The 24,127-nt window shown below is 34.6% G+C and overlaps 2 protein-coding genes across 4 annotated transcripts; one reads left to right on the top strand and one right to left on the bottom strand.

Annotated features, from left to right (window-relative positions):
* Nucleotides 1-9,526: 9,526 nt before the first annotated feature.
* Nucleotides 9,527-18,852, top strand: LOC144566272 (MADS-box transcription factor 14-like). The gene is made up of 8 exons (XM_078316256.1): nt 9,527-9,797; nt 11,643-11,721; nt 11,840-11,904; nt 12,980-13,079; nt 13,517-13,558; nt 13,761-13,799; nt 17,598-17,698; nt 18,306-18,852. The coding sequence occupies exons 1-8, from the start codon at nt 9,613-9,615 to the stop codon at nt 18,415-18,417; spliced, it is 723 nt and encodes a 240-aa protein (XP_078172382.1). The 5' UTR covers nt 9,527-9,612; the 3' UTR covers nt 18,418-18,852.
* Nucleotides 18,853-19,701: 849 nt separating this feature from the next.
* Nucleotides 19,702-22,497, bottom strand: LOC144566270 (E3 ubiquitin-protein ligase At3g02290-like). 3 transcript variants are annotated; one of them, XM_078316254.1, is made up of 5 exons: nt 22,372-22,497; nt 21,591-21,958; nt 20,736-21,126; nt 20,216-20,325; nt 19,702-20,009 (listed from the first exon to the last, which is right to left on the bottom strand). In XM_078316254.1, the coding sequence occupies exons 2-5, from the start codon at nt 21,708-21,710 to the stop codon at nt 19,983-19,985; spliced, it is 648 nt and encodes a 215-aa protein (XP_078172380.1). In that variant the 5' UTR covers nt 21,711-21,958; nt 22,372-22,497; the 3' UTR covers nt 19,702-19,982. The 3 variants fall into 3 exon arrangements, with proteins under 3 accessions (XP_078172380.1, XP_078172381.1, XP_078172379.1); XM_078316255.1 differs by lacking the exon at nt 22,372-22,497 and adding an exon at nt 22,301-22,319; XM_078316253.1 differs by lacking the exon at nt 22,372-22,497 and having other exon boundaries at nt 21,591-22,109.
* Nucleotides 22,498-24,127: the final 1,630 nt, after the last annotated feature.

Here is a 24,127-nt window from a genome sequence, read left to right as displayed (position 1 = left end):
CATGAAAGACCACTTGCAGGACAGCCTCACGGCTCATTCTACACCATACCCACAACATCTCAAGCCTCGGGAAGAAGCGCGCACAACAACAGAGAGAAAAACGCGTCTTCTCTTGGTTCTAAATGAAATAATTTTTATGTATCTTTTCATGTGGCGAGTATGTTTTAAACTAAATTTCAATTTTTACACGGTTGATAACATGAAACAAATACATAATATCTAAATTTGTGACTAACGGCTGAGATTTTGATATACTTTTGATCAGTGGCTGAGATTTGATGTGGGTGAATAGGTGTTTGGGATCCAAATTTTTCAACGTGCTATTTAGTAGGGAGGATATTCAAAGTAAGTTTAGAGACAAATTAGACAAACATGCAACTAAATGAATATTTCGTGGATACTCATCCCAAAAAGAATGTGTATGTGTTATATATGATCCAAACATTGAGGAATATACATATGTAAGAATTAATGCTATTTTTTTTAAATGAACTTTTATTTAAAAACATAAAAAATATCAAATACAAAATTGAAATTATTTAGAACGACTTAGGTCACAACTAACCTTGTTGGAAGAGGTTATAAACAATGGGATAGGTACCTAAGAATCTCTCAAAGTGAATAAATGAAGATCAAGATAAAAACATGCTAATTCGAGATGACATTATAAATTCTAACATATTAGGAGGGTAAGTTTGTTTCATTAGAGTTCCTCAAAGGTAGATTGGGAAAAATAGCACGGCGGAGCCGACTCCATTACAAAACGGCACAGTTACGGTACGGAATGACACGCTACGTGTGTCAGTTACTTGCCGTGATTTGTGTGTCCCGTGCTATGACCATTCGTGTGCCATGACTATATTTTAAAACTTTGGCACGGCACGTCATGTGAAAAATCTAGTCACGACATGACACGACACTTAATCAAGCGAGTCACGTGTAATTAGGACCATTAGATATTAATTAAATGGTGAATCTTGGATAAACTAACTTAAATTATGATTAAATGGTCACGTGCGTCACGCGAGACTCGTTTGGTCACGGCACGTTTGGGCACGGTGTAACTCACGTGGCATGACCATTCGCGTGCCGTGACCCAGGGGCGGACCCAAAGTAGAACATGGGGGTAGCCGACCCCCTGGATTTCGAGTTTTAGTGGTGATATATCGGTACCGATCGACTTTGCTCCTCCCTATAAATTTTTTTGCCAAACTGTGGATGTTTGATTTGTAATTCGGGTTAAATTTAGAGTTAAAATCAAAATAAATTTCTTGAATTATAATTGGTAATTAGAATTGTAAGTTAAAGCATCGGAAATTTTAAGTTAGAGCATTGAAAAATACAAGTCAAAGCATATTTTTTTATTGAGTACCCAATTAGTTAGTGAGTTTAAATCCAATAAGCTATTTAAATCCGATTCGATATTGTTTTTCCCTCTCTGACGAAAATCTTTGGTCCGCCCATGCTGTAACCACCCCTTGATATTTTAGTCACGGTACGGTACGGCACGGCACGTGAAAAATTAACTTAGTCACAACACGACAAGGCACGAGAACAAAATCACGATATGTTAGTTATGATACAACACGACACGGCACGTTTTTTCCACTCTACTCAGAGGTTAAATAGTTTTGTTACATATTATATAAAATGTTTATCTAATATAAAATTGTTTGTCATGTATAGTAATATTTCCCCTATTTTTTTGTTCATATCTAAGTTATATATTGAACCAAAACGAACCATCCAATTGCCAAGAAGCAATTGCAAATCCGTTATGAAGCAAAAAGAGCTAAGAGCTAGAATAGTGATGAAATTTGAACAATAGTAAAATTGCTTCAGATAAAACAACTCGTAGGAAGTAAATGAGCTTACCAGATAATATAGAATATCAATTATTCAATGGAGCGATACGATGTAGAAAGCTAGATTGGTAGGGAAAGAATCACACAAACACATAGTTAATTAGTATAAATTTTATGGAAACTTTTGCATCTGTTGTAAAAATAAATACAGAATACAATAAAAGTATTTGTAGTTGGTTGTAAATAAAAAACAGAACCAAAAATGACTTTTTACAAGGGAGATAATGAGACTATTTTATATACATAAATTTACTATTATATCACAATGAATAATAACAACAACGACAAACAATAACAATATCAAAATAAACTAACAATAAGTAAACTAATATAAAAAGATAAAAATAGAAAAACAAATAATATCAAAGTACACAATAATTTTGTCAAAGTATATAATAATAAAAATATGAAAATAAAAAAAAAGATCTTAGTCATGTGTGTATCTATTGGGGATCTGTATGCCACTATTAGAGTGGAAAAAACGTGTCGTGCCGTGACTAATACACTGTGACTTTGGTCTTGTGCCATACTGTGTCGTGACCAAGTTAATTTTTCACGTGCCGTGCCGTGACTATTGACTAAAATATTAAGAGATGGTCACGGCACGCGAATGGTCACGACACGAGAGTCACGCCGTGTCTAAACGTGCCGTGACCAAACATGCCTCGCGTGACTCGCGTAACCATTTAATCATAATTTAAGTTAGTTTATTCAACATTCACCATTTAATCAATATCTAATTGTCTTAATTACGCGTGACTACGTGCCGTGCCGTGACTAGATCTTTCACGTGACCTGCTGTAACTATAATATCAAGGGATGGTCACGGCATGTGAATGATCATAGCACGGGATATACGATTCACGACACGTATCGGACAAACGTGTCGTGCCATTTTTCCCACTCTAGCCACTATTTAAGGGCGGAGCCAGACTTATAAACTATGGGGATCAAACATGAATAGAGGTCTATCATATTAAATTTGCATGCTATGAATGGGGTCAATTTTATCATATATATATAGTATTTTACTCTAAATTATATAGAAAATCGTGTTGAAGGACAAAATTTTTGAAAATAAATGAGAGTTAGTTGACCTCCATTCCTTGAGCTTCCATCCGTCACTGCCACTGTTCCCTCATATACTCGAGGCTCATAGGCGGAGCCAATGAGTTGCTCATCTCTGAAATTGAATTTTGTTTTTTTTTTTTTTGTTCATATTATTATTTAATTGTTAATTCATATTTTTATTCTCAGTATTATGTGTATTTCTTTATATGAAAAAATATGTGTTATAACTTTTAATATTCAAATTATGACTACGTCACTGTTGAAGTTGAAAAAAAACAGTCTGGATTTAGTTCGAGTCATGTAAAAAATATATATATATTCCAATTTCTGTTGTAGATATAAGAAAGTTTTTCCCTTCCAACACATTAGGAACTAAATGTAGGTAACCCACTAACGAAAGTTCCCTAAAAGGAATCAAAGTTCCGTAAGGGGAATGAAGTGTATGGCTCGTAAGGGGTCTGGACTCTGGAGCATGGTTCAGTAGTCAAAGACTAAATAGAACGTCTCTTTTGAGATTCGTGTTATATATAGTTAGGTAAGCATTAGATTTTGGTAATTATATCCTGAGGTAACGTGAGGGGATTCAGATTCAGCGGTGACCGGTGTGAGGCAAACATAGGTCCTTTCATTGGCAACTCCTTATTGGGTGCTGTCTCTGAAGCTGGCAGCTGTATCGTCGGATCAAATATCTATTTTCTTTGAGGAAAAAGATCAAAGATCTTAGAAGGCAGCTGGCCCATAGAGTCAAATATCTTGTAGTACAGTGAGCATGGGTCCCACACCTGACCGTACTTCCTATACCACCCGGGACGTCAATATCTAGGACACTCGAGATATGCTCACTAGCTATTTCCTCGAACAAAGGGATTCTCAACATGCATATTCTAGCTCTTTATTTCATTTTAGATTAGATAAGTACATGTTAGTAGAAGACTAGAAGGCTAGACTAGAAGGGATCGATTAATTCCACAGAGTTTTAATCGTCATCTTATGCTTACAAATAAATTAGTAAATAAACATGAACTTTAGACATTTAGTTAAGTCATGAAATTGCTTAATGGGGAAGGTTTAAATGCATTTATGTCTCAATTATGTTTTTCTTTTGAGGTTAATTAACATATCAAAAGTTACTGATTACCAAAAAAAGAGTGCATATATATATATATATATGATATAGATACTTTGTATGTTTGTAAAAGTAAGAATTTTTTTACTTCATTTGTATTGGCTTCAGTTCCTTGTAAAAATTTACTGATCATCATGTGAACAAAACGATTACTAAAAGTTGATTTAGCAAGTTTGCGGTTCTCATCAAATCTAAATGAAGTCGAAATTATAAATTAACTTTCTTATATACATGTAGATGAAGTTTTTATATGTCACTTTTAGTTCTTTCCTTTCATTATTAAGATTTAAAACTTTTGTTATTAAGAATTCAAAAGCAAAGATATGATGAAAATACAAAAAAAAAAAAAAATGATTATTCTTTATATCCACTTGAACAAATTTGCAAACAAATAAAATGAAAGTAGCAGATCTCAATATATTGAACATAGTGTTTTCATCACATTCCTGTGACCTTCCAAATTTCACATGCCAACAAAATCCAACCTTTAAAGTTTAAACCAAGATTGTCTTTTAATTTTTTCTAGTACAATTCAAAAGAACTTTTGTAAAATATAATACAAGACCTATATATATATATATATATATATACGCGCGTACAGGTTTTGTCTAGCTCACAATGAAACAATTAATAAAAATGGTATGCAACTTAGTATTATATATATATATATATATAATAACAATAAACAAAATAATGGAAATTCTAACATATATACAAGTGATTCATGCTCTGAATGTAATAATTAAGAACCGGTCCGATCATTTTTACCTTTCACAATCTTGATAGATTACAAACATTCGAGGGCCGGGTTGCAGTCGACTCTATATATAATTATATATAGATGGCAAAACACCCACGCCTCGATCGGTTGGCCAGCTGGCCTTCTCGATGCAACAATAAGCTAATTGCTAGACCTAAGGGGGTGCTCAAATTTGGGTCCGGATCCCCTAAAGTAACTCAACTTTTGGATTTTGGATCAGGATTGTCTGATTCGAATTCATCGCTCAAGATCACTTCGGGATTCAGATTCGTTACTTGGGATGTGCATGTACTCTCCACTTCGGATGGATTATCACGGATTTGAATCAAACGGTTCAGATCCAAAACCCAAAAGTTAGGTTATCTCAACTCATCAAATTTGGGGGAAATGCCTACTTAGCAGCCTGACCTAGCTATAGTATCTCCATTCTTATATTAAGCACGTAGATGTCCTGATCAGCCAACAATTTTGATTAAAAATTGAAATTTCATATTAAATATCAGCACTCTTAATTATCACATATTTTGATTCTATGTATCTTTTTTATTTTGTTTACATGTAGAAGTCTAAAATTATTTAGACACGTACTCGTCATATGCAAATTGTATCATCTTTCTAATTGGTCCGGATTTCTTTCTATTTTTTAAATGTCATTTAAAGAATTTTTGAATTGATTAGTCATATCTTCATTCTTTCTATTTTTTATAATATAATTTAAAAAAGAACAATTATATTACTCCCCCCCATTCCATCCCCGCACCATCCCCCACTCTATCTCTCTCCAAATTATTTTTATCTCATTTCAATCTCGTTTACATATCTCACGATCTATGAGAAATTTTGCGAATCTAAAATCACGAACATTTTCTACGTAATTTTCTTTTTCAAATGAGATCCATGATGACATACTTTCGAACAAGTCGTTACAGAAGTATTTATCCCTCATTGTGCAAATATTTATACCTATACAGACATATGAAAGTATTACTATCAATTATTATAAGTATTTATACTGATATATGAAAGTATTAATATCAAGTATTATAAGTATTTATACTGATATATAAAAGTATTAATATCATGTATTATAAGTATTTATACTGACATATGAAAGTATTAATATCAAGTATTATAAGTATTATATGCAAAAAAATACTTTCAAGTATAGGTATAAATACTTGCACGATGAGGGATAAATACTTCTGTAACGACTTGCCTGAAAGTATGTCATCATGGATCTCATTTGAAAGAGAAAATTACGTAGAAAACGTTCATGGTTTTAGATTCGCAAAATTTCTCATAGATCGTGAGAAATGTGGACGAGATTGAAATGAGATAAAAAAAACCCACTTCTAAAAACGTGCATGGTCCCTCATGTGATTTGAGATTCCCCCCACCCTCCATGAAAAAAACGTGCATGGTCCCCTAAATACTTTCGTGCTTAGGGATAAATACTTTCGTTCTTAGGGATAAATACTTCTGTACGTAAGTATTAATACCTTATGAAAAAAAATGACAGCTGGAGTTTTTTGGCATTTTGTGCGGGGTGGGAGTTGCGGGGTTAAATATCAGCTACATTATTTGTCATTTAACATATCATTTGTACAAATTTTTTTATGAAAATGTCAAAAAGATAAAAAAAAAAAAATGTATGTAATTTAAGAGTAAGGCTTGGGTGCTATGGATAGCATAAGGCCATCCCGTGCTGCGGCCTCAAAAATCTATTGTATAACCTTCAAACTTCGATTTAAATAGCTCAATAAATTCGTTATATAATAAACTTGTAGAATACTATTTATTATGATTTTTGAAATTCGTTACGTACTAAATTTTCTTTTATTTTCCTATTCATTTTTTAACATCTTTCATAAATCATAATAAATAGTAAAAAAATTTCAAAAATAGTAAAAATTAGTATTCTACAAGTTTATTATATAACGAATTTATTGAGCTATTTAAATCAAAGTTTGAAGGTTATACGATAGGTTTTTGAGGCCGTAGCACGGGATGACCTTATGTTATCCATAGCACCCAAGCCTTACTCGTAATTTAATATGTTATTTAATATGTTTTTTTAAGGAATGTTATTTACGTGTAGATGTCATTTAAAAAATATTATTTGTCATTTAGTTTAATTTTCGTTATGAAAATATGTCATTTTGTATGATATCTTTTTGTATTCTTATAATATGTCCCGTTGCAACGCTCATGCACGCGCGATACTAGCTAGTATATCATTATGTGTATATTTTTTTGGTGTGTTTATGTATGATTGAAAATAAATTAAGGTTTTATTTTTTTTATCTAATGTATTTTTGTTTTCACTAGTATTCTTTATAATATACTAATATATATTTATTTTAAGTAATTTCATGTAGCTTATGCATATATATTATGCATGTATTCATATTCAAATTAAATTGTGAAATGTACATGAGTCATTTTTGTTAATTTGAAAAAAAAAACATCCCGCCCATTATGAGTTAAGTTGCTTGTTTAACAGTCTAACTTATTCATGAGATCAGAGTTCTCAATAGCACACTATAGCGTTGCTATAGCATTTTTGGATCATAAAAATTAATACTAATTAATAAGTTAGACCGGCCTAACTTAGTTATAAATGTGAAATTCATGAGATATCTTTTGGTTAATTCGAAAAAAAAAATTCTAATTTTTGCCCCGATCTAAAACCAGTGTTTAAAAAATGGCCATTTAGGTCGATTAATTGACCAATTAGTCATTGGCGGTGATCAAACTGTTATAGATTTTTTCGACTAATCGGCCGATTATTTTCGATTATAGTCGATTATTCCCGATTATTTTTAATTAATCACTTGACGGTACCTTGTCTGTCCGACGAGCGTATACCGTTATTTACATCACTGTCTAAAAGTAATGAATGTAGTTGTTATATGAGGTAAATAATACAATGAAGATTTTAAAATCAGTTGTATGAATTTTTCTTGAAAACATATCTAGCTACAATTAAGCGCCACAATAAAATTTTTGATAGATAAGCTACACTTAAATACTCCTATGATATTTGTACTAGCAACGGACTTAATTAGTACAAATATCATGATTAAAGTAATATTAGAAGTAAGAGCTTTGCTGTGATTTTTTTCAAAAGGAATTTTCTAAGATTAAAATCTACGGTCCAATGAAATTTCTGATGGGAAAGAATGCTTAGGCTAGTTGGCTATAAAGTGCTATATACTCTTCGTACAAGGCACGATTGAAACCGACATGAATAATTTCAATATAAAAACATCTCATTGATGCCAAAACATGCATTTTGAAAAGCAGGTAAAGTATTTTCAACATGAACATACAGTTAAAAAAAGGAAAAGAAAAAGTTTCAAATTTTAGCCGGAACGGAATGTAAAACATCCGTTCCGTTTTCGGCACGAAACGGAACGGATCATTGACAAGTGACAACCTTGGCTATTTTCTTAATTTGGAAAATCCTGGCGTTCCCTTCTTAGGCACTACCAGGCTGGGGTAAATATTTTAACAGAGCTGTTTTGGCTTCATACAGTGCATGGACTGTTTTCTCGAAACACCGCTGCATATGATTTATGTGCTGCATGAAGCAAAACCTTCTCTGTTAAAATCTTTTACCCCAGCCTGCCAGTGCCAGTTTAAAAAGTTCTCGCTAATAACTTCGCACCAGAAGGAATCATGGGTCCGGGGCAGGGGCAGGGATTTTGGACCGTACGATTCCACTGCTGACGTACGACAATATTTTACGGTCGTTAAACTGCGCGCGATAGGACCGGAACCAAATGTCCCCACCTCTATTCGAGTGAAAATCCTCTGAGGTACCTCAAATTCTCAGTTACCGATATGTACGGTGTCTACTCGGAGGTAGCGCAGATCTGAACGGTTGATATTTTCCAAAAACATACTCAAAGTTTGAGGTATCTCAGAGGATTTGAATTCTTTCTCAATCCAATAGAATTTAAACAGATCATGGCATACTTCCCGATACCCATCTAAAATTTGACAACGCATCGTCACAATACCGCTTATTTTCCATAAGGGGTTTTCTCTGATCTGATACCGCTTTTAACTGTAAGGGGCATTTAGATGGAACTCCCGTATATTAAATGCGAACACCATTCTGATTTTTTTTTTTTTTTTAACAGAAACAATTCTTGAAAAACTATACTTTAAAACGTTATATTATTTGTAAATCTAATATATATGAATTGAGCCGCATAGTAATTTTATCATTTAATTTCGAGCATCGGCACACACTATACTTGTAAAAATTAAAATTTATCAGAATGGTTATTTACAACAAGTTCTAAATTTACTTTATATTAAAAAAATAGTCATACATTTTTCTTATTAAAATATATAAATATATAAAGAATAAATACAATTGACGAACAAAGTAATTAAATAATTACATCTTGATATATATACAACCTCTGAAATAACATTTTTCAAAATAATTAATAAGATAATAATAATAAACAATTTCATGTCAAGCATTTTTTTTCTATTAACATATTCTTCAGTAAAAAATATTGACTATAAATTTAAAATTTCTTAATTCGGTAAAGTAACTTTCTAAATTTGTACTCTAATATTAATTAGTCAATAGTCGGTTTTGATTGTCTCAGTCGGTGAGTCCACAAAATGAATAAATGGTGGACCAAATACCAACAACCATTATCCCAAGTCCAGCTACAAATTTCCATCCCTATTCTCTCTCTCCCAACACCATTGGAAGAAACATTTTTCACTTCCTCTCATACCTCGCAAACCAAACCAAGACCACTATGGGAAGGGGAAGAGTGCAACTGAGGAGGATAGAGAACAAGATCAATCGTCAGGTTACCTTCTCCAAGCGACGCGGTGGTCTCCTCAAGAAAGCAAACGAAATCTCTGTCTTGTGTGATGCCGATGTGGCTGTCATCATTTTCTCTACCAAAGGCAAACTCTATGAGTACTCCACCGACCAGAGGTAACATTTCATCTTTCATTTCTCCATCATTTTCTATTGATATTTAGGTTTTCATGTATGTATTAACGTAGTTTATGTAGATTTTTTGACTTGATTTGATTCAAAAGTTTACAGTTCATGCAAACAGTAACACACCTGTGTAATTTTGAAAAAGGAAAAAAAAACCTCAAATGTGCAGCCAGATATATGCCAGTATATTCTACCAGATCTAATCTGATTTGGAATTGAGCTTGAGGCATTTAGTTGCTTCAGTTTAGATTTTGTACATGTCAAAATTTGGTTTGCTTTTGCATAGATTGTAAATAATCTGTGTTAATATGTCCAAAAATTTGGTTTGCTTTTGCATAGATTATAAATAATCTATGTGTTAACTGTTAAGGATGTTTCTTTGTTTCTACATATTCATGTCTTGGTCCGACTATAATAAATATGTTACTGTTTTGTGATACAGTACGTAATCATACCTACAGTGTTTTTTTACAAAATTTAATTAAGTTTTTTAGTAGATTCGTAGCATTTTTTAAAGCAAACTGAAAGATATTCTATTCATTATATGTCCTTATTTAAAAAAAAAAAAAAGATATTTTATTCATTATATGTCCTTTTTTTTTGTACATATATTTATTTTTCTTTTTAAGTTTTCATGCGATATTATTGTAAGCTAAGCCTTGTAGTATATATATCCAAACTATCTGGTCATTCTCTCTCTTTGCACTACCTCCTTATTTTACCCCTTCCATTGTAGGAAAAAAAAAAAAAAAAAACATTAATCTGAACAAGAGGCCCAATTGAAAAGAAAAAAGAGAGGCCCAATTGAAAAGAAAAAAAAAACTTTTCCTTGTTTAACTGTCATGTTATTGCTAGATGAGATATTAATGTGCAAAAAAAAAAAACTTTCCTTGTTTAACTGTCATGTTATTGCTAGATGAGATATTAATGTGCAAAAAAAAAAAAAAGATATTGGGCATGCATGCAACTTTCCTTCTGTGTAGAACAAGATTCTTTTCAATATGCTGTGGACACTCTTCATAGTCAAAAATACGATGAATTTTTTTTTTATTGAATATATAAAACTTTAGCTCCCCTTGATGCTCCTCCATGTGTAACATTAATAGCTATAAATACCTGTCTAGAGACCAACAATAAAAATATTCTTTGCTGGTTTTCAAAAAAAAAAAAATATATATATATATTCTTTGCTTTATAAGCTGCAAATTAAGAAAATCCTTTTTCTTTTGAGGAATTCAATGTTTCTTTGGATAGAGTACTGTACAATGTTATTGCTAGATGAGATATTGGGCATGTATGCAACTTTCCTTCTGTGTAGATCAATACTCTTTTTTATATGATGTGGACACTTCATATTAAAAAATATGCTGATTTTTTTTTATTAAAAATATAAAACTTTAGCTCCCCTTGATGCTTCATGTGTACATTAATAGTTAAATATACCTGTCTAATTAAAGACCAGCACTAAAAATATTCTTTGCTTTATAAGCTGCAAAGAAGATCCCTCTTTTCTTCCGAGGATTTTAATGTTTCTTTCGATACAGTAGTGTTGCATCCACTGTCATTACTGTGACGGCATGCTGGTACCTTATTGGATCAGAAAAAAATTGGTTGGTTCGACTCAAATAAAAAGAAGTACACCGTGTTTATTATAATACAGGCAGTGTGGATATCATAAAGGCATCATCATGCCATCACAAATTCACGGCATGGGCAACAACAGATGAAAATACATTAAATCTAGAAGACTACTGCTACTTACAGATTAAAAAATTGAAGTGCCTATTGCACTAACAACTAAACATAGTTTGTCTAAAATCTTGGGTTTTTATGCAGCATGGATAAGATTTTGGACCGCTATGAGTGTTGCGCAATTGCAGAAAAAGCTGTTTCAGAGGGTCATCCTGCACCAGAGGTAGAATCATGAATACAAAGTTCAAATTTCATTTGTAAAAATGTATTTTCTATGTACCTTTCAATTTAAGTGCATTCTGAATAAGTTTATGCATTACATGCTCGAACCTTTAAATTAGGAAAACTGGAGCCATGACTATGTCAAACTGAAGAACAAGGTTGAATCTCTGAACCGAACTAATAGGTATCAATTCATTTTCTACATAGATAATTAGAGTAGAACTAGCAAGGTGATCTTAAGCTCACCAAGCCTTTTGGTGAGTTAACTCTAAAATCTATCGAATTGACATTGGAGTTAAGCTAATCTGATAGATATTGGAGTTAAGCTCACTAAGAGGCTTGGTGAGCTTAAGAACACCGTAGTTAATTCTACTCTAGATATTTAATTCTGAGATGAATTTATATTGATCACAGTATGTAGCAAGTTCCATTGATCTCATGTTGTTTGCTAAGTACATTAATGCATTGAAGTACATGATGAAATATTAATGACTTAAGATAAATTCATATTGTAAAAGGGATAGAAAGACAGTTCTCCATGTATGTAGCTCATCGTTGTAGTACTGAGTTTTAACTAAACCAAAACAGAGACAATCAAATTTTTAAAATGAAATCTACAAGCACATGCTCTCATATCGAGCTCAAGGGATTTGACTCAGAACAGGCTTGTCTGATTAATTCACTGAGTTGGACCATCTTTTAGGAGTGGGGCTTATGATAACATGCATATTACAGACGACCCGTGCTATGGATCCATATCTTCATTTTCAATAAATAGTCGATCCGAACTATTAAATAGGATCTCCATATGAAAATATACTTGGAGATCAAATTTTAGATGTTTTAGAATTATTTTACTATTTTTTAGATAGGTAGAAAATCACTCAATCTAAAAATTGTGGACTATGCTTTCCTGATTTTCTAGCTATCGAAAAAATAGTAAAAAGAAATCTAAAAAATGTAAATTTTTATCTCCAAGTACATTTTCATATAGAAATCATGTTTAACGGTTCGGATCGACTATTTGAACTTTGAAATTAGAGATATGGATCCATAGCACGAGTTGATCAGTGATATGCATATTACCATAGCCTCACTCATTTTTTAGTCTCAATTTCAGCCTACACCTTAATTATAAGAAGTTCAGCCCGATTTTGGGTGGACCTCAAGCATATGGCGAAACTTGTATCCTGTTAATATTTTTTTAATTTGTTATACAATCTCAGAGAATCCTTGCATGAATTTTTTTTTTTTGTTAGGCATCTCATGGGGGAACAACTCGAGTCTCTTCCTCTTAAAGAGCTTCAGCAACTGGAACAACAACTTGACAACTCCTTGCGGCGTATAAGATCACGAAAGGTGGTGTACTCTTCCAAGTTGATAGTTTATATATTATTTATATGTTGTAAAAACAATAAGTTTGTGTATACTTATCATAGAAATTTTCCTGTTTTTTAGGAAATCAGAGAGGCGTATATAATTTCTTAATCAGATTTTCAACACGAACAATTACACACACAACTTTCTAAATAGTAAATACTGGATGAACACTGAAAAAAAATGCACTTAATATATAGACAGACTTTAAAATTAAAGGGACTTTGTACACCCTTAATTTCACACATTATCTTTGATCAATAACGAGGAAGAAAGTATTCAGTTATCTGGATTTGAATTCTTCATTATATAACAATAAGGGACTTTGTACACCCTTAATTTCACACATCATTGTTCTAATTTTGTTCTGTTTTTCTAATTTTTTGTGTTATTGTTCTAATTTTGATTTTTTCCTGCAGTTTGAAGCAATGCTTCAAACAATTTCTGAGCTCCAAGCAAAGGCAAGTAATGTATACCCTACTATTTCATTTCGGTTCCCAACTTGGATTCCATGCTAGTCAAGCCCTGTGTTGAATGGAACCATATGTGATCTTTAATTGACAAATTCCTCCCTATAGGGAGGGGGGGTCAATTAGAGATTATGTGAAGATGAATTTGTGGAGAGACTAATTACCTCCTCTTGGTTGTTTTTTTCCCTTGCAGAAGAAGTCATTGATGGAGGACAACAGCACACTGGAGAAGGTATTTTTTTTTTGGTATGATTTTTCTAATTTACCCTAAAGCCATGCTGCTGGGTACGTTGCTAATGTCACAACTTGGTCTGCTAATTGTGTGGCACTGCTACATGGAGCATACCACTTTAACTTCCAATTGGCTTAAATTCTTGCATGTACATTTTCCTCCTGTTGGCTGTTTGTTGTTTCAATTGTACAATCCAGAAAGATGACTCCAAAATCTATCTTATTGACTTCAAATGACAAGTTTGAACTGTTGAAACTATTGGTATTTGTATGTTTACATATTAGTAGCTTTGTTAGGATCCTTGTGATAAAAGGACATTATAGAGAAGTCTAGGGACTTGGTTATAAGTTGTAAGCTCTATATAAGCCCAAGAGGCTCTCTAATAAAATAACATATAGTGTCGCCACTACAATAACTCAGCTACAGTAATTCCAGCCAGCCGCCGCTCTCTCTCCCTTTCTCTGCTGAGCCTCCTCTCTCTAGGTCGGCCCTTTCTCTCTCTTGGTCGGTTCTCTCTCTCTCTCTAGGTCGGCCCTTTCTCTTTCTCTCGGCCGGCCACCACTACTAAGGTTGTTTTTTGTGTGTTGATTAGGCTGGCGTGGGGGGCCTATACCCCACGATACCCGAGGGAGGTTTGTATCGGATTTGGATCTTGATTCTTGATGAGATAGATCAAGATTGGATTGAAAAAGGGAAGAAGAGAATTAAAATGGAGTGGATCTAGAAAGGGAAGGAAGTCGTGTGTGATCTAGACTTGGATCCTTTTGAGAACCACATGAGGGTGTTTCAGATTTAGCGAGAGATAGAGGCTGTGGTGCAGGTGATAGATCAATTTAGGAGTACTCCATAGATCTGGAGAGGCTGTGGGCAGATCTTGATCACTTCTCACATGTGTCGAGCTGTAGTGATCTGAGCTGCAAGAAAGGGGAGCTTCTTGCACATATGAGAACTATGTAGTTTCTAGCTCATCTAAACCCGACCTTTGATCAGAGGAGATCAGTTCTCTTAGCCCAGACAAAGATCTCTTTATTGGATGAAGTCATTGCTGCAATGATGCAGGAGGAGAGTGTTTGTCCCAAAGGCACTTAAAAGGGGTTGAATAAGGCATTTTTAAACTTTTAATCTAAGTTATAAGTTTCTAGTGTGTCTTAGAGTTATTCTTGGCAGAAACTAGAATAATTTGGTTCTAAACTAGAATAATTTGTGTCTTGAGTTATAAGTCCCTAGTGTGTCTTAGGTTACATGCTGAGCTGTGTGGACCTCCAGGTGCGCGATCAATTTTGACCGCCCCGAACTTAGGTATGACAGGTGCCCAGGGGGAGACTCGCAGGTGCTACAACTGCGAGAAAACAGGTCATCTGATTAAGGCTTGCCCTAAGTCACCAAAGGAGAGAGATGCAGGTGATAGGGGCAGTCTGGGAACAGTGGACATGGTCGGGGGGCTAAAGAGATGGAAGAGGAGGCAACCGAGCAAATCTAATGGTTGCAGAGGAGGATGAAGAAACGTGTGCGGATCTTACGGAGGATGATCAAACAATTTGAAGGTCTATTCTCAAATACTCAGGAGGCGGCAAAATCCAGCAAGTAATGGGAAGGGTGTGAGAGATGATGCATCCACCTCATCTTTATCCAAAGATAACTTTGTTTTATCCGCTCATTCAGCCATAGGTACTCCTGACACACATGCTCTTGCCTCTATACCCACCAGTAGATCATCAGAATGGATAGCCGATTCTGGTGCATCTCGACATGTGACTGGTATTGCTGGAGAGTTCTCTTCCTATACTCACCTAGCAGTCACAGAGAATATTCAGACTGCCGATGGTACGGCCCAGCCTGTGGCTTGTAAGGGTACTGTGAAATGTACCAGCACTTGGAAGATCACCTTTGCACCCGTGGCGAAATTGAGCACAGTGAGGACGCTGGTTTCCCTGGCAGTGAACGGTGGGTGGTAGTTACATCAATTCGACGTAAAGAATGTCTTTCTTCATGGTGATTTATTGGAGGAGGTGTACATGGAGGTATCACCGGGATTCGGCACAAACCAGACAGTGGGTAAGGTGTGCAGGCTCAAGAAGTCGCTTTATGGGTTCCTTGGGCCTGGTTTGACAGGTTCAGGAGAGCTATGGTAGGCATGGGATCTCAGCAGATCAATGCAGACCATACAGTGTTCTTTAGGCGACATGGAGGTCACATCACGATGCTTGCTGTGTATGTGGATGACATGATCATTACAGGTGATGATGAAAAAGAGATTGCTCAATTGAAGAGAAGTTGGGAAAAGAGTTCGAGGTGAAGGATCTAGGCTTGCTTCGATACTTCCTTAGGATAGAGATAGCTCATGGAGCAGAGGGGATAGTCCTATCCCAGAGGAAGTACGTGCTAGGCCTTCTCATAGAAACCGGGATGTTGGATGCAAGCCTGCTGTATCTCCAATTGACCCGAAGTTCAAGTTGAGTGCAAAGGACGAAGAGCCAGTTGATCGTGAGAGATACTAGAGACTGGTAGGTAGGTTGATATATAGGAGTCACACTCGTCCCGACATATCATTTGCAGTGAACGTGGTGAGCTGCTACATGCATGACCCTAGGAAGGGCCACATGGACGCAGTGTACCAGATTCTGAGGTATCTGAAGAGTGCACCAGGAAAGGGATTGATTTTCTGAAAGAATGGTCATGTTGACATTGAGGGCTATTGCGATTCTGACTGGGTGAGTTGTGTTGATGATAGGAGGTCCACATCGTGTTATTGTATGTTTGTAGGGGGCAATTTTGTCTCATGAAAGAGCAAAAAGCAGTCAGTAGTGGCGATGTCGTGAGGCAGAATATAGGCCTGGCTTGCTCGCCAACTCGCGAGCTAGCTCGGCTAGGCATCAATTTGTGAATTTGCATGAATTTGTGTGCATTTTATACTGTCTAGCTCGGTTTAGCTCGATTCAAAAAGTATGTAGAATTTAGTTTCTTCTTAAAACAAAATTCAACCAGATCCAGCTCGCGAGCTAGCTCGGGCTGGCTTGTCACGAGTTTAAGCTGAGATTTTAGCTCGGATGCCCTAGGTCCAACTCGCTCAGCTGTAGCTCGGTTCAGAATTAACGAGCTGAGCTAGGACCTAGCTCGGACCGAGCCAGCTCGTTGACACCCCTAAGCCCAAGAGGCTCTCTAATAAAATAACATTCATTTTGGTTGAAATTCCATTGAAACCAATCTACTTAACGAATTATATATGCGTGTATACATGTAAAATATTGAAATTTCAAATTCATTTAGTACATACATTCATTTTTATCATTTGTTGACCAAGTGGCTTTCTACTAAATGAATTCAAAATTTTAGAACATAATTCGTGATGTAGGTCTATTTCAATATTTTGGATTCTTTTTTTTGAAGTCAATCAGATAGATTTTGTTAACCTCACCAAGCCCTCTCGATGAGCCTAGCACATTAGAATACCACTTTTTTTTAATCACGTCATAAACTTTTTAATTTAAAAAAATCTTATTGGATTTTACCGGTCAAAATTTTTAATACATGAAGGAAGATATATACCTCCACAGTCCAACTTTAAAAATTTATTTTCTGTGATGTTTGGTGAATTTGAACTCTCATCTCTCTCAAAGATCCTCCACATTAAAAAGGCTCAATATCTAGGATAATTTTAGTATGTATCAGAGCCTAGTAGAATTCATTCCATGTGCCTCTTACTCAGTTCCTCCCATTTGTTTTAAACTTGTTTTAAAAAAAAATGGGATTAGGTTAATTTGTAAGGTAACTGAACTATTTTTGCTTGATAATTTGCAGCAATTTGTGGAAATGAAGGAAAATAACAAAAAAGATGCTGCATGCCAATCTCTAAGCAACTCCTCTTCAGCCCACCTCTTTCTCCCTAACCTAAACAACAGGTACTCTTTTCTTTAATTAATTTTTAGTGCATTCTGCCTTTATTTCGTCTTAAAAAGTTGATAGAGGGACTGACAGCACCAAAGCAAATGCTTAAAGTTGATAGAGGGTCAAAAGGCATCCAAACAATGAATGCATTAAAATTAATTATAAACTTTCTAATTTTGACCACTTGACTCTATACAAAATTAATTCAAAATTTTAAAATTTCCGCATGTAGACGCATAACTCGTAAGATAGAAGGACTTCAATGGTTTGAATTCATCATTTGAAGCCAATCCGATAGGTTTTAGAGTTGAGTTTACATAAGGGCTTGATAAACTTAAGAACACCCTAGTTCTACTCTAATCTTTATATAAAAATGGAGGCATAATGGAGGCACCAAAAATGGAGACATTTGAACCCTTTCATTTTACACTATTGAAATAGTAAATACTTTTCATATTTAAGGATTAAACCATTTCATTTTACACTATTGAAGACCCTACATGTAAATGTCTTGATTCATGGCTAAGTTGAGAATCTGAATCATGTTTGTCTAGCAATATCATTTTTATTGTCCATGATCTTTCTTTAGAAAACAACTAATGTTATAATTCCCTCTTACAGTGTGGCATATAATTTGAGAAATGTGATGGAAGAGCCAGAAGCCGAAGAACAGCATACACAGACTTACAGCATTACTATGCCTACATGGATGATGCCAGCAGCAACCGGCTAATTAAATAGGGTCTAATTGAAAGCAAACTGTACAATGTATAAGTAGGGTTCTTCCTAATTACAATTTGCAAGATGAGGAAGTATGCAGTGAGACCTCAGCTATTTGGGAAAAAAAAATATATATATATAGTGCCTCTTGTTTTGTCTCCCCATATGCCACCCACCACCTGTATCGAGTGGAGTCTAGTAGTCTACTGATATGTATGGACCCCACTGTCATAATGGTGGATGACATGGAGGGCCAGCACAGGAGGTCCTGTATTTGTGCCTTGTTATTGTGTCTTTGCCTTATGAACTTGTGTCTTTGTGTTCAACATATTGTGATTTCTGTTAGTTTGACGCTATCACCACTTAAAAGTTAAAACAGACACCATGTGTAAATCTACAAGGATGAAGTACTGTGTAATGATATGATGTGATTGAGGTGCAAATTATGTATTGTTGCTTTTATTTTTGGGTTACTATTTGTCTGAATGCTAAGATGAACATTCTTTATTATGAAATATGCACAAGGTAGGGCTGTACAAAATCGCTCAAACTCGTAACTCGGTCATAATTGCTCGCTTTAATTTGCTCATTTACAACTTGAGTTAGGTGACTCATTTAATAAATGAGCTGAGTTTGAGCATACCCCAACTCACTCATTAACAACTCGAATTATACAAAATTCGTTACAATAAATCTCATGTTCTTCTAAATGACTTCTAAGTTGTTGTTTGAATTTTTTCTATTTTGTTAGTTCTTGTTAATTATGTTTGAATTGTTTGTACTTGGACAAATTGTTACTAAATCATTTGAATTGTTTGTATTTAGATAAATTCTTAGTATACAACTATAACTAAGAAAATTGACTTGTTAAACGAATTATAAATGAGTTGTGAGCCAACTAGAATTAGTAATGAGTTAAACTTGAGTTGGCTTTACAACTTGTTATTGACATTCCAACTCGAGTTGACTCGCTCATTTACTAAATGAGCTGAGCACGAGTTAGAGGTAACTCGTTCAAACTCGGCTCATTTACAACCCTAGACCACAAGATACATTTCCTGTTTTTTTTTCCCTTTATAGCTTCATTCTAATTAAAAGTCGAAGAACATAAAAGAGAATTTTCGTTCCAGAAAAAAGATCCATAAAAAGCAACCAGAAAACGAGTGTTAATTCATGACTTGTGTGCCGCATGAATTAAAAGCGTGCTCTGTCAAATTGTTTATACCAGAAAACCCAATAGAAAAGAAATCAGCTGATAGTGAATTTGTATTCTTTTCCTTTTGTGGCACATCCACCATGAGACCATGAAACCCGAAACTTTACACAATCAAATCTGTAACAAACATACTGCCTCAGGCTTGATGATTTGCCAGGGTATAATTAGGGCCAGAAAAAAAATAACTGGTTGTACAATGCCCTTTAATAGTTGAATTTCTCTTTCTTTTTTACTTTATATATACACATACAACGGAACGTGGCACATGGTAGTTTCAGTGCTCCACCGAATTATATACAGGGTTTGAAAAGTACCGGTATACCCTTCTGGATATATCCACCAAGCTTGTTAGTCGTCGTCAGTCATGTTGTTTCGCTAAATACCATTTTCTGTTTACAACAAAAAAATAAATCATAAACAATCAAGATGCTAAATTTCAATAATTAAATCAAACCGTACTTTATCTAGGGTAACAATTAAGCTAGGCTACAATGTGCATAATGCCTGTAAAGCAAGAGTAAATAACCAAATAGAGGCCGATAGATAGAACAGGTTTTGGTTTTTTAAGTAACAAAAATTTAGGCAGCATGCCTACCTTTCCACAAACAGGACAAGCTTCACTTCTTTCCATCCACTCATATATACATCCAAGGTGGAAATCATGTGAGCATTGCATTATGATCTTTGGATTGTCTGGCGAGTACTCTACATCACAAAATAATAATAATTATCATTTTAACGGTATCATAACAAAAAAGATACACAAAGAAATAGATAAGCTCATGTCCATTTATTTTGGGGATGGAGAATAGGAATGGACAGGTTTCCGATACCTAAATAAAATGGAGAGCTTTCAAGTAGTTAAGCTAGTGGGCAGGGAACGGACAAATAGTTGGTACAAAAGTTGGAAACAAGGCCTATTGGCAGTTGGGTATGCTCATGAGTATTATCGAGTATATTTGGAACATTCTTCGTCCAGCTCAAGTTCAGGTAATTTCTATTTCGATTTTGTCAGTTCAGTTCAACTGGTGCTCAAAATTCAAATGAGCAAGTTTATGTCAATCTATATCTGATTAACTAGTGAAAGAAAGGAAAAAGAGGGTCATCTGACGAACCATCAAGACAAGTAGGGCACACTTCCTCGTCTTCAGCCGAGCCAAAGCAGTACGAAGCCTTTGATAACTCCTTTGGTTTGGCATTCAAGTGATAATCTGTAAAACAGCCCTTTGACTTTCCATCACAGACAGATTGACCCCAATTGTCCAGAGATTTTGGCAATTCAGTTGTTTCCCCGTTCTCTCTGAGCAGCTCCGACTCTTCATTGAGATGGCTAGATGACTTGTCGCGCCTCATTCTGACAGCAAATCTTGGGTCATCGTATGGCAATGGTCTCGGGGGAGATCGGTAGGTATCGCATGTGGGGCTTTCCATTGAAGTTGCAGTAGATTCTTCTACTGGTTGTGGTGGAATTGCTTGCAATCCCCCATTTTGGAACATCAAGGTGTACTACACAAACAAGAAAAAATATATATAAATATAAGAAAAAATATAAAAGTAAATTTAGCATGTGTTACTCTTTTTTTTTTGGAAAGCATGTGTTATTCTAGTTACCAGTATCTTAATACCAGAAACTTTTGGATGTTACCAGGTTACAGTAAAACAGGCAGTATTAGTTGTATTTGCTTACATGAATAGATTCAATTATTTCTGTGAAAGTTGATTATATTTTGGTACTAGTCCTGTTTATTTGGGATTTTACAACAGCAATATTAATTATTATTACCTCTTTTTAAGAACAAGACATAAGGAAATTGATATACTGGTACTAGGTCAGGAATGAGATCTCCATAATATTTCTAATTTTGTCTATACATGTTCTTTCCTGCGAAATTCAATTGTAGGTACATCTAAAAATTCAACAAAGAAATAAATTAAAAATAACAAAAATTAGAAGAAGAACAAAAATATACCGCTTGAATCAAATGTTGCGTAAAGCATCTCAAACAAACACATTGTCCACATATGGAATCGATAGATTGTATGTATCCATACAAACAATCTGTCTGCAAGCATGAAGAAACCAACCCCATTACTTCAAGGCACAAAGCAATTCCTTAACAAATTAGATAAATTCTGCACCCAATCAAGCTTCAATTAGATAAATTCTGCACTTGTAATAGCTTAATTTTGATCACGCCTTCTCCAATGGCACAAAGCAATTCCTTAACAAATTGATTGATTCAACCAATAACCCACTTTGCACAAATTACTGTTATACAGAGACACAAGCTTGGCTATGGTACCAGTCGATGGAGGCTGGAATTAAGTTACCTCAAATCTGAAAAAAATACAATGAAGACATATATATAAGATTCTATTAGAAGTTCTTTTCCGCAAATTCTCAAAAGGCATAATCGGTTCAGTGCACCAGGATCAAACCTAAGCTAATCTAAAACAAGACTTCTATTTTTAGAAAAAAAAAAATTATTACCATAGCCTCCCTAATTTTTAAATGAAACACAAATGCAAAAATAACCCAATGTCAAATTAAATAAGCACTTAGTCATTTATTTCATATAACCATATTTCTAGAGAAATTCGTTCATTAACTAATATGTAACGAATTTGTAGAGAATTTTTAAATAACAGCGTTATCCGAACGGAGTTCAAAATAACAAACCTTGAACAAAATATCAAGGAAAAGTGGAATTTGGAAGATTAAAATTAAATTTCCCAAAACCTCATTCAGACCAGAAAACAAAATAAAACAACAAATGGGACCTTTTCAACGAGAATCCCAACAAAAACCCGAGAAGAAGAATCCCGTTTTTATCCTTTCCATTGACCACTAAAACAAACCAGCTTGCTACTCACGAAAACACAATAGAAAACAAAAAGGACAAGGAAAGAGAGAAGTTCAAACAATCAATGGCCAGGTTTGGGAAAGCACTTGATTCGATCTAGCGTACCTCGGTCCGACAATCTTTTCTAGAACGATTGAGCGAAAATCTCTGTCTTTTTCCTTTCTTTTGCTTCCTTTCCAGATTCTCCGATGTGATCAATGATTCAAACCAGATACTGGTTTTATTAGCAATTGACGGTATCTGACCGAGTAATGGGTTTTAGTTCGACCTTGGATCCTCTCACGAGCCTGATGTCTCCTAGAAGAATCCAGTCCGTTAATTTGCTTTACGATGGGGGTAAGTATGAATCGTGATGTAATCGAACGGTCAAAATTGGTTAGATTGAAGAAATGCCTGGTAGGAAAATAGTTGAAGTGGATAAGGACTCGTATTAGATAATATTAGATTGAGCGCGTCAACATGTCAGAGTCAGACTTATTGTAAGAGCCTACGCGTACTGGGTTGGAAATTTTATATCCAAAACAATACCAAATGCAACATAGCGTCAACCTAGAAAAACAAAGATCTTCAACTAAACACTTTAGTATTATATTCTTTGGAGTTTGGAATGGGTTTTGGATAATCTCGTTCTGGCATTCACGCTACTTTAGGATGGTTAAATGTTACCCGACCCGGAAAAATAGCGGGTCGGATTGTGCTGTTTTGTTCAAAATCAATCTGAACAGCCGACATCGCAACATTTTACAAAAAATTAAATTCAATATTAAATAATTAAATGGTAACAAATATATATCATCATGACATAGACATAGACATAGAGAGAAGGGAATATGCTTGGGATGGCCATTTTTACAGCACCAATTCCTTGATATACAGCACAATATAAATTTTGGAACGAAAATACCCTGGACCTTATTTTCACAGCACAGACCTGTCGAAAAACCAAAGACTTGGTGCAGGGGTATTTTCGTCCCAAAATTTATATTGTGCTGTATACCAAAGAATTGGTGCTGTAAAAATGGGCACCCATATATTTTCCGATTCCTAACCCTTTTCTCTGACACAGCTACATGAGATGTTACCATATTTTATTTTTGTTACCATTTTAGAGCAATATTTTTGGCTTTTTCAGCACGAAATTATTTTCATGGGAAAAAAAAAATAATAATTTTTCACGCGTACAGTATTTCGGCTATTCAAATTAAATTTGAACTCAAACCCATTTCCGTTCTCGCTTGACAGCCGAACAAGCCTTTTGATTGCAACGAATCTGCGTTAAGTTGATTGGTTGTTACTATTTTACTTGGTTTGTTTAAATTTTGCTGAAATAATTTAGGTTTGAAATTTATTATAATATGACATAGTTGGGAAAGAAATAATGAAAACATTTGATGCAACTAACAAACTAATGATAAAAATATAGAATAGTATTAGTATGTGTACAAAAATAAAGTCTATAGAAAGAGAGAAAGAGAAAGATAGAACTATCTAAAATGGCGGTGTGTTTAGTGGGATGTCTCTGTCCTTTGTAGTCGGCCAGCCTCAAGTACTAGTGTAACCTCGTGCTCCCTCGATAATGAGACATCAAGAAAATTAAAATGTTGCATTATGAAAACAAAAGAAAAAAAAAAAGAGAGTAAAAT

The sequence above is a fragment of the Carex rostrata genome, chromosome 15 (genome assembly GCF_964058835.1).
Source record: "Carex rostrata chromosome 15, lpCarRost1.2, whole genome shotgun sequence".
Lineage (NCBI taxonomy): Eukaryota > Viridiplantae > Streptophyta > Magnoliopsida > Poales > Cyperaceae > Carex > Carex rostrata.
The sequence above is the reverse complement of the archived record's forward strand: the minus strand, read 5'-3'. Positions and strand labels throughout refer to the sequence as shown.

Excerpts from the sequence above, each read along its gene's own strand:
- LOC144566272 (XM_078316256.1), top strand. The coding sequence starts at position 9,613 with ATGGGAAGGGGAAGAGTGCAACTGAGGAGGATAGAGAACAAGATCAAT. Across the intron at positions 11,722-11,839 it reads AGGGTCATCCTGCACCAGAG|GAAAACTGGAGCCATGACTA; the intron begins GTAGAATCATGA and ends CCTTTAAATTAG. Across the intron at positions 17,699-18,305 it reads CTCCCTAACCTAAACAACAG|TGTGGCATATAATTTGAGAA; the intron begins GTACTCTTTTCT and ends TCCCTCTTACAG.
- LOC144566270 (XM_078316254.1), bottom strand. The coding sequence starts at position 21,710 with ATGGGGTTGGTTTCTTCATGCTTGCAGACAGATTGTTTGTATGGATAC. Across the intron at positions 20,326-20,735 it reads GTGCCCTACTTGTCTTGATG|AGTACTCGCCAGACAATCCA; the intron begins GTTCGTCAGATG and ends TTTGTGATGTAG. Across the intron at positions 20,010-20,215 it reads CTTGTCCTGTTTGTGGAAAG|AAAATGGTATTTAGCGAAAC; the intron begins GTAGGCATGCTG and ends TGTTGTAAACAG.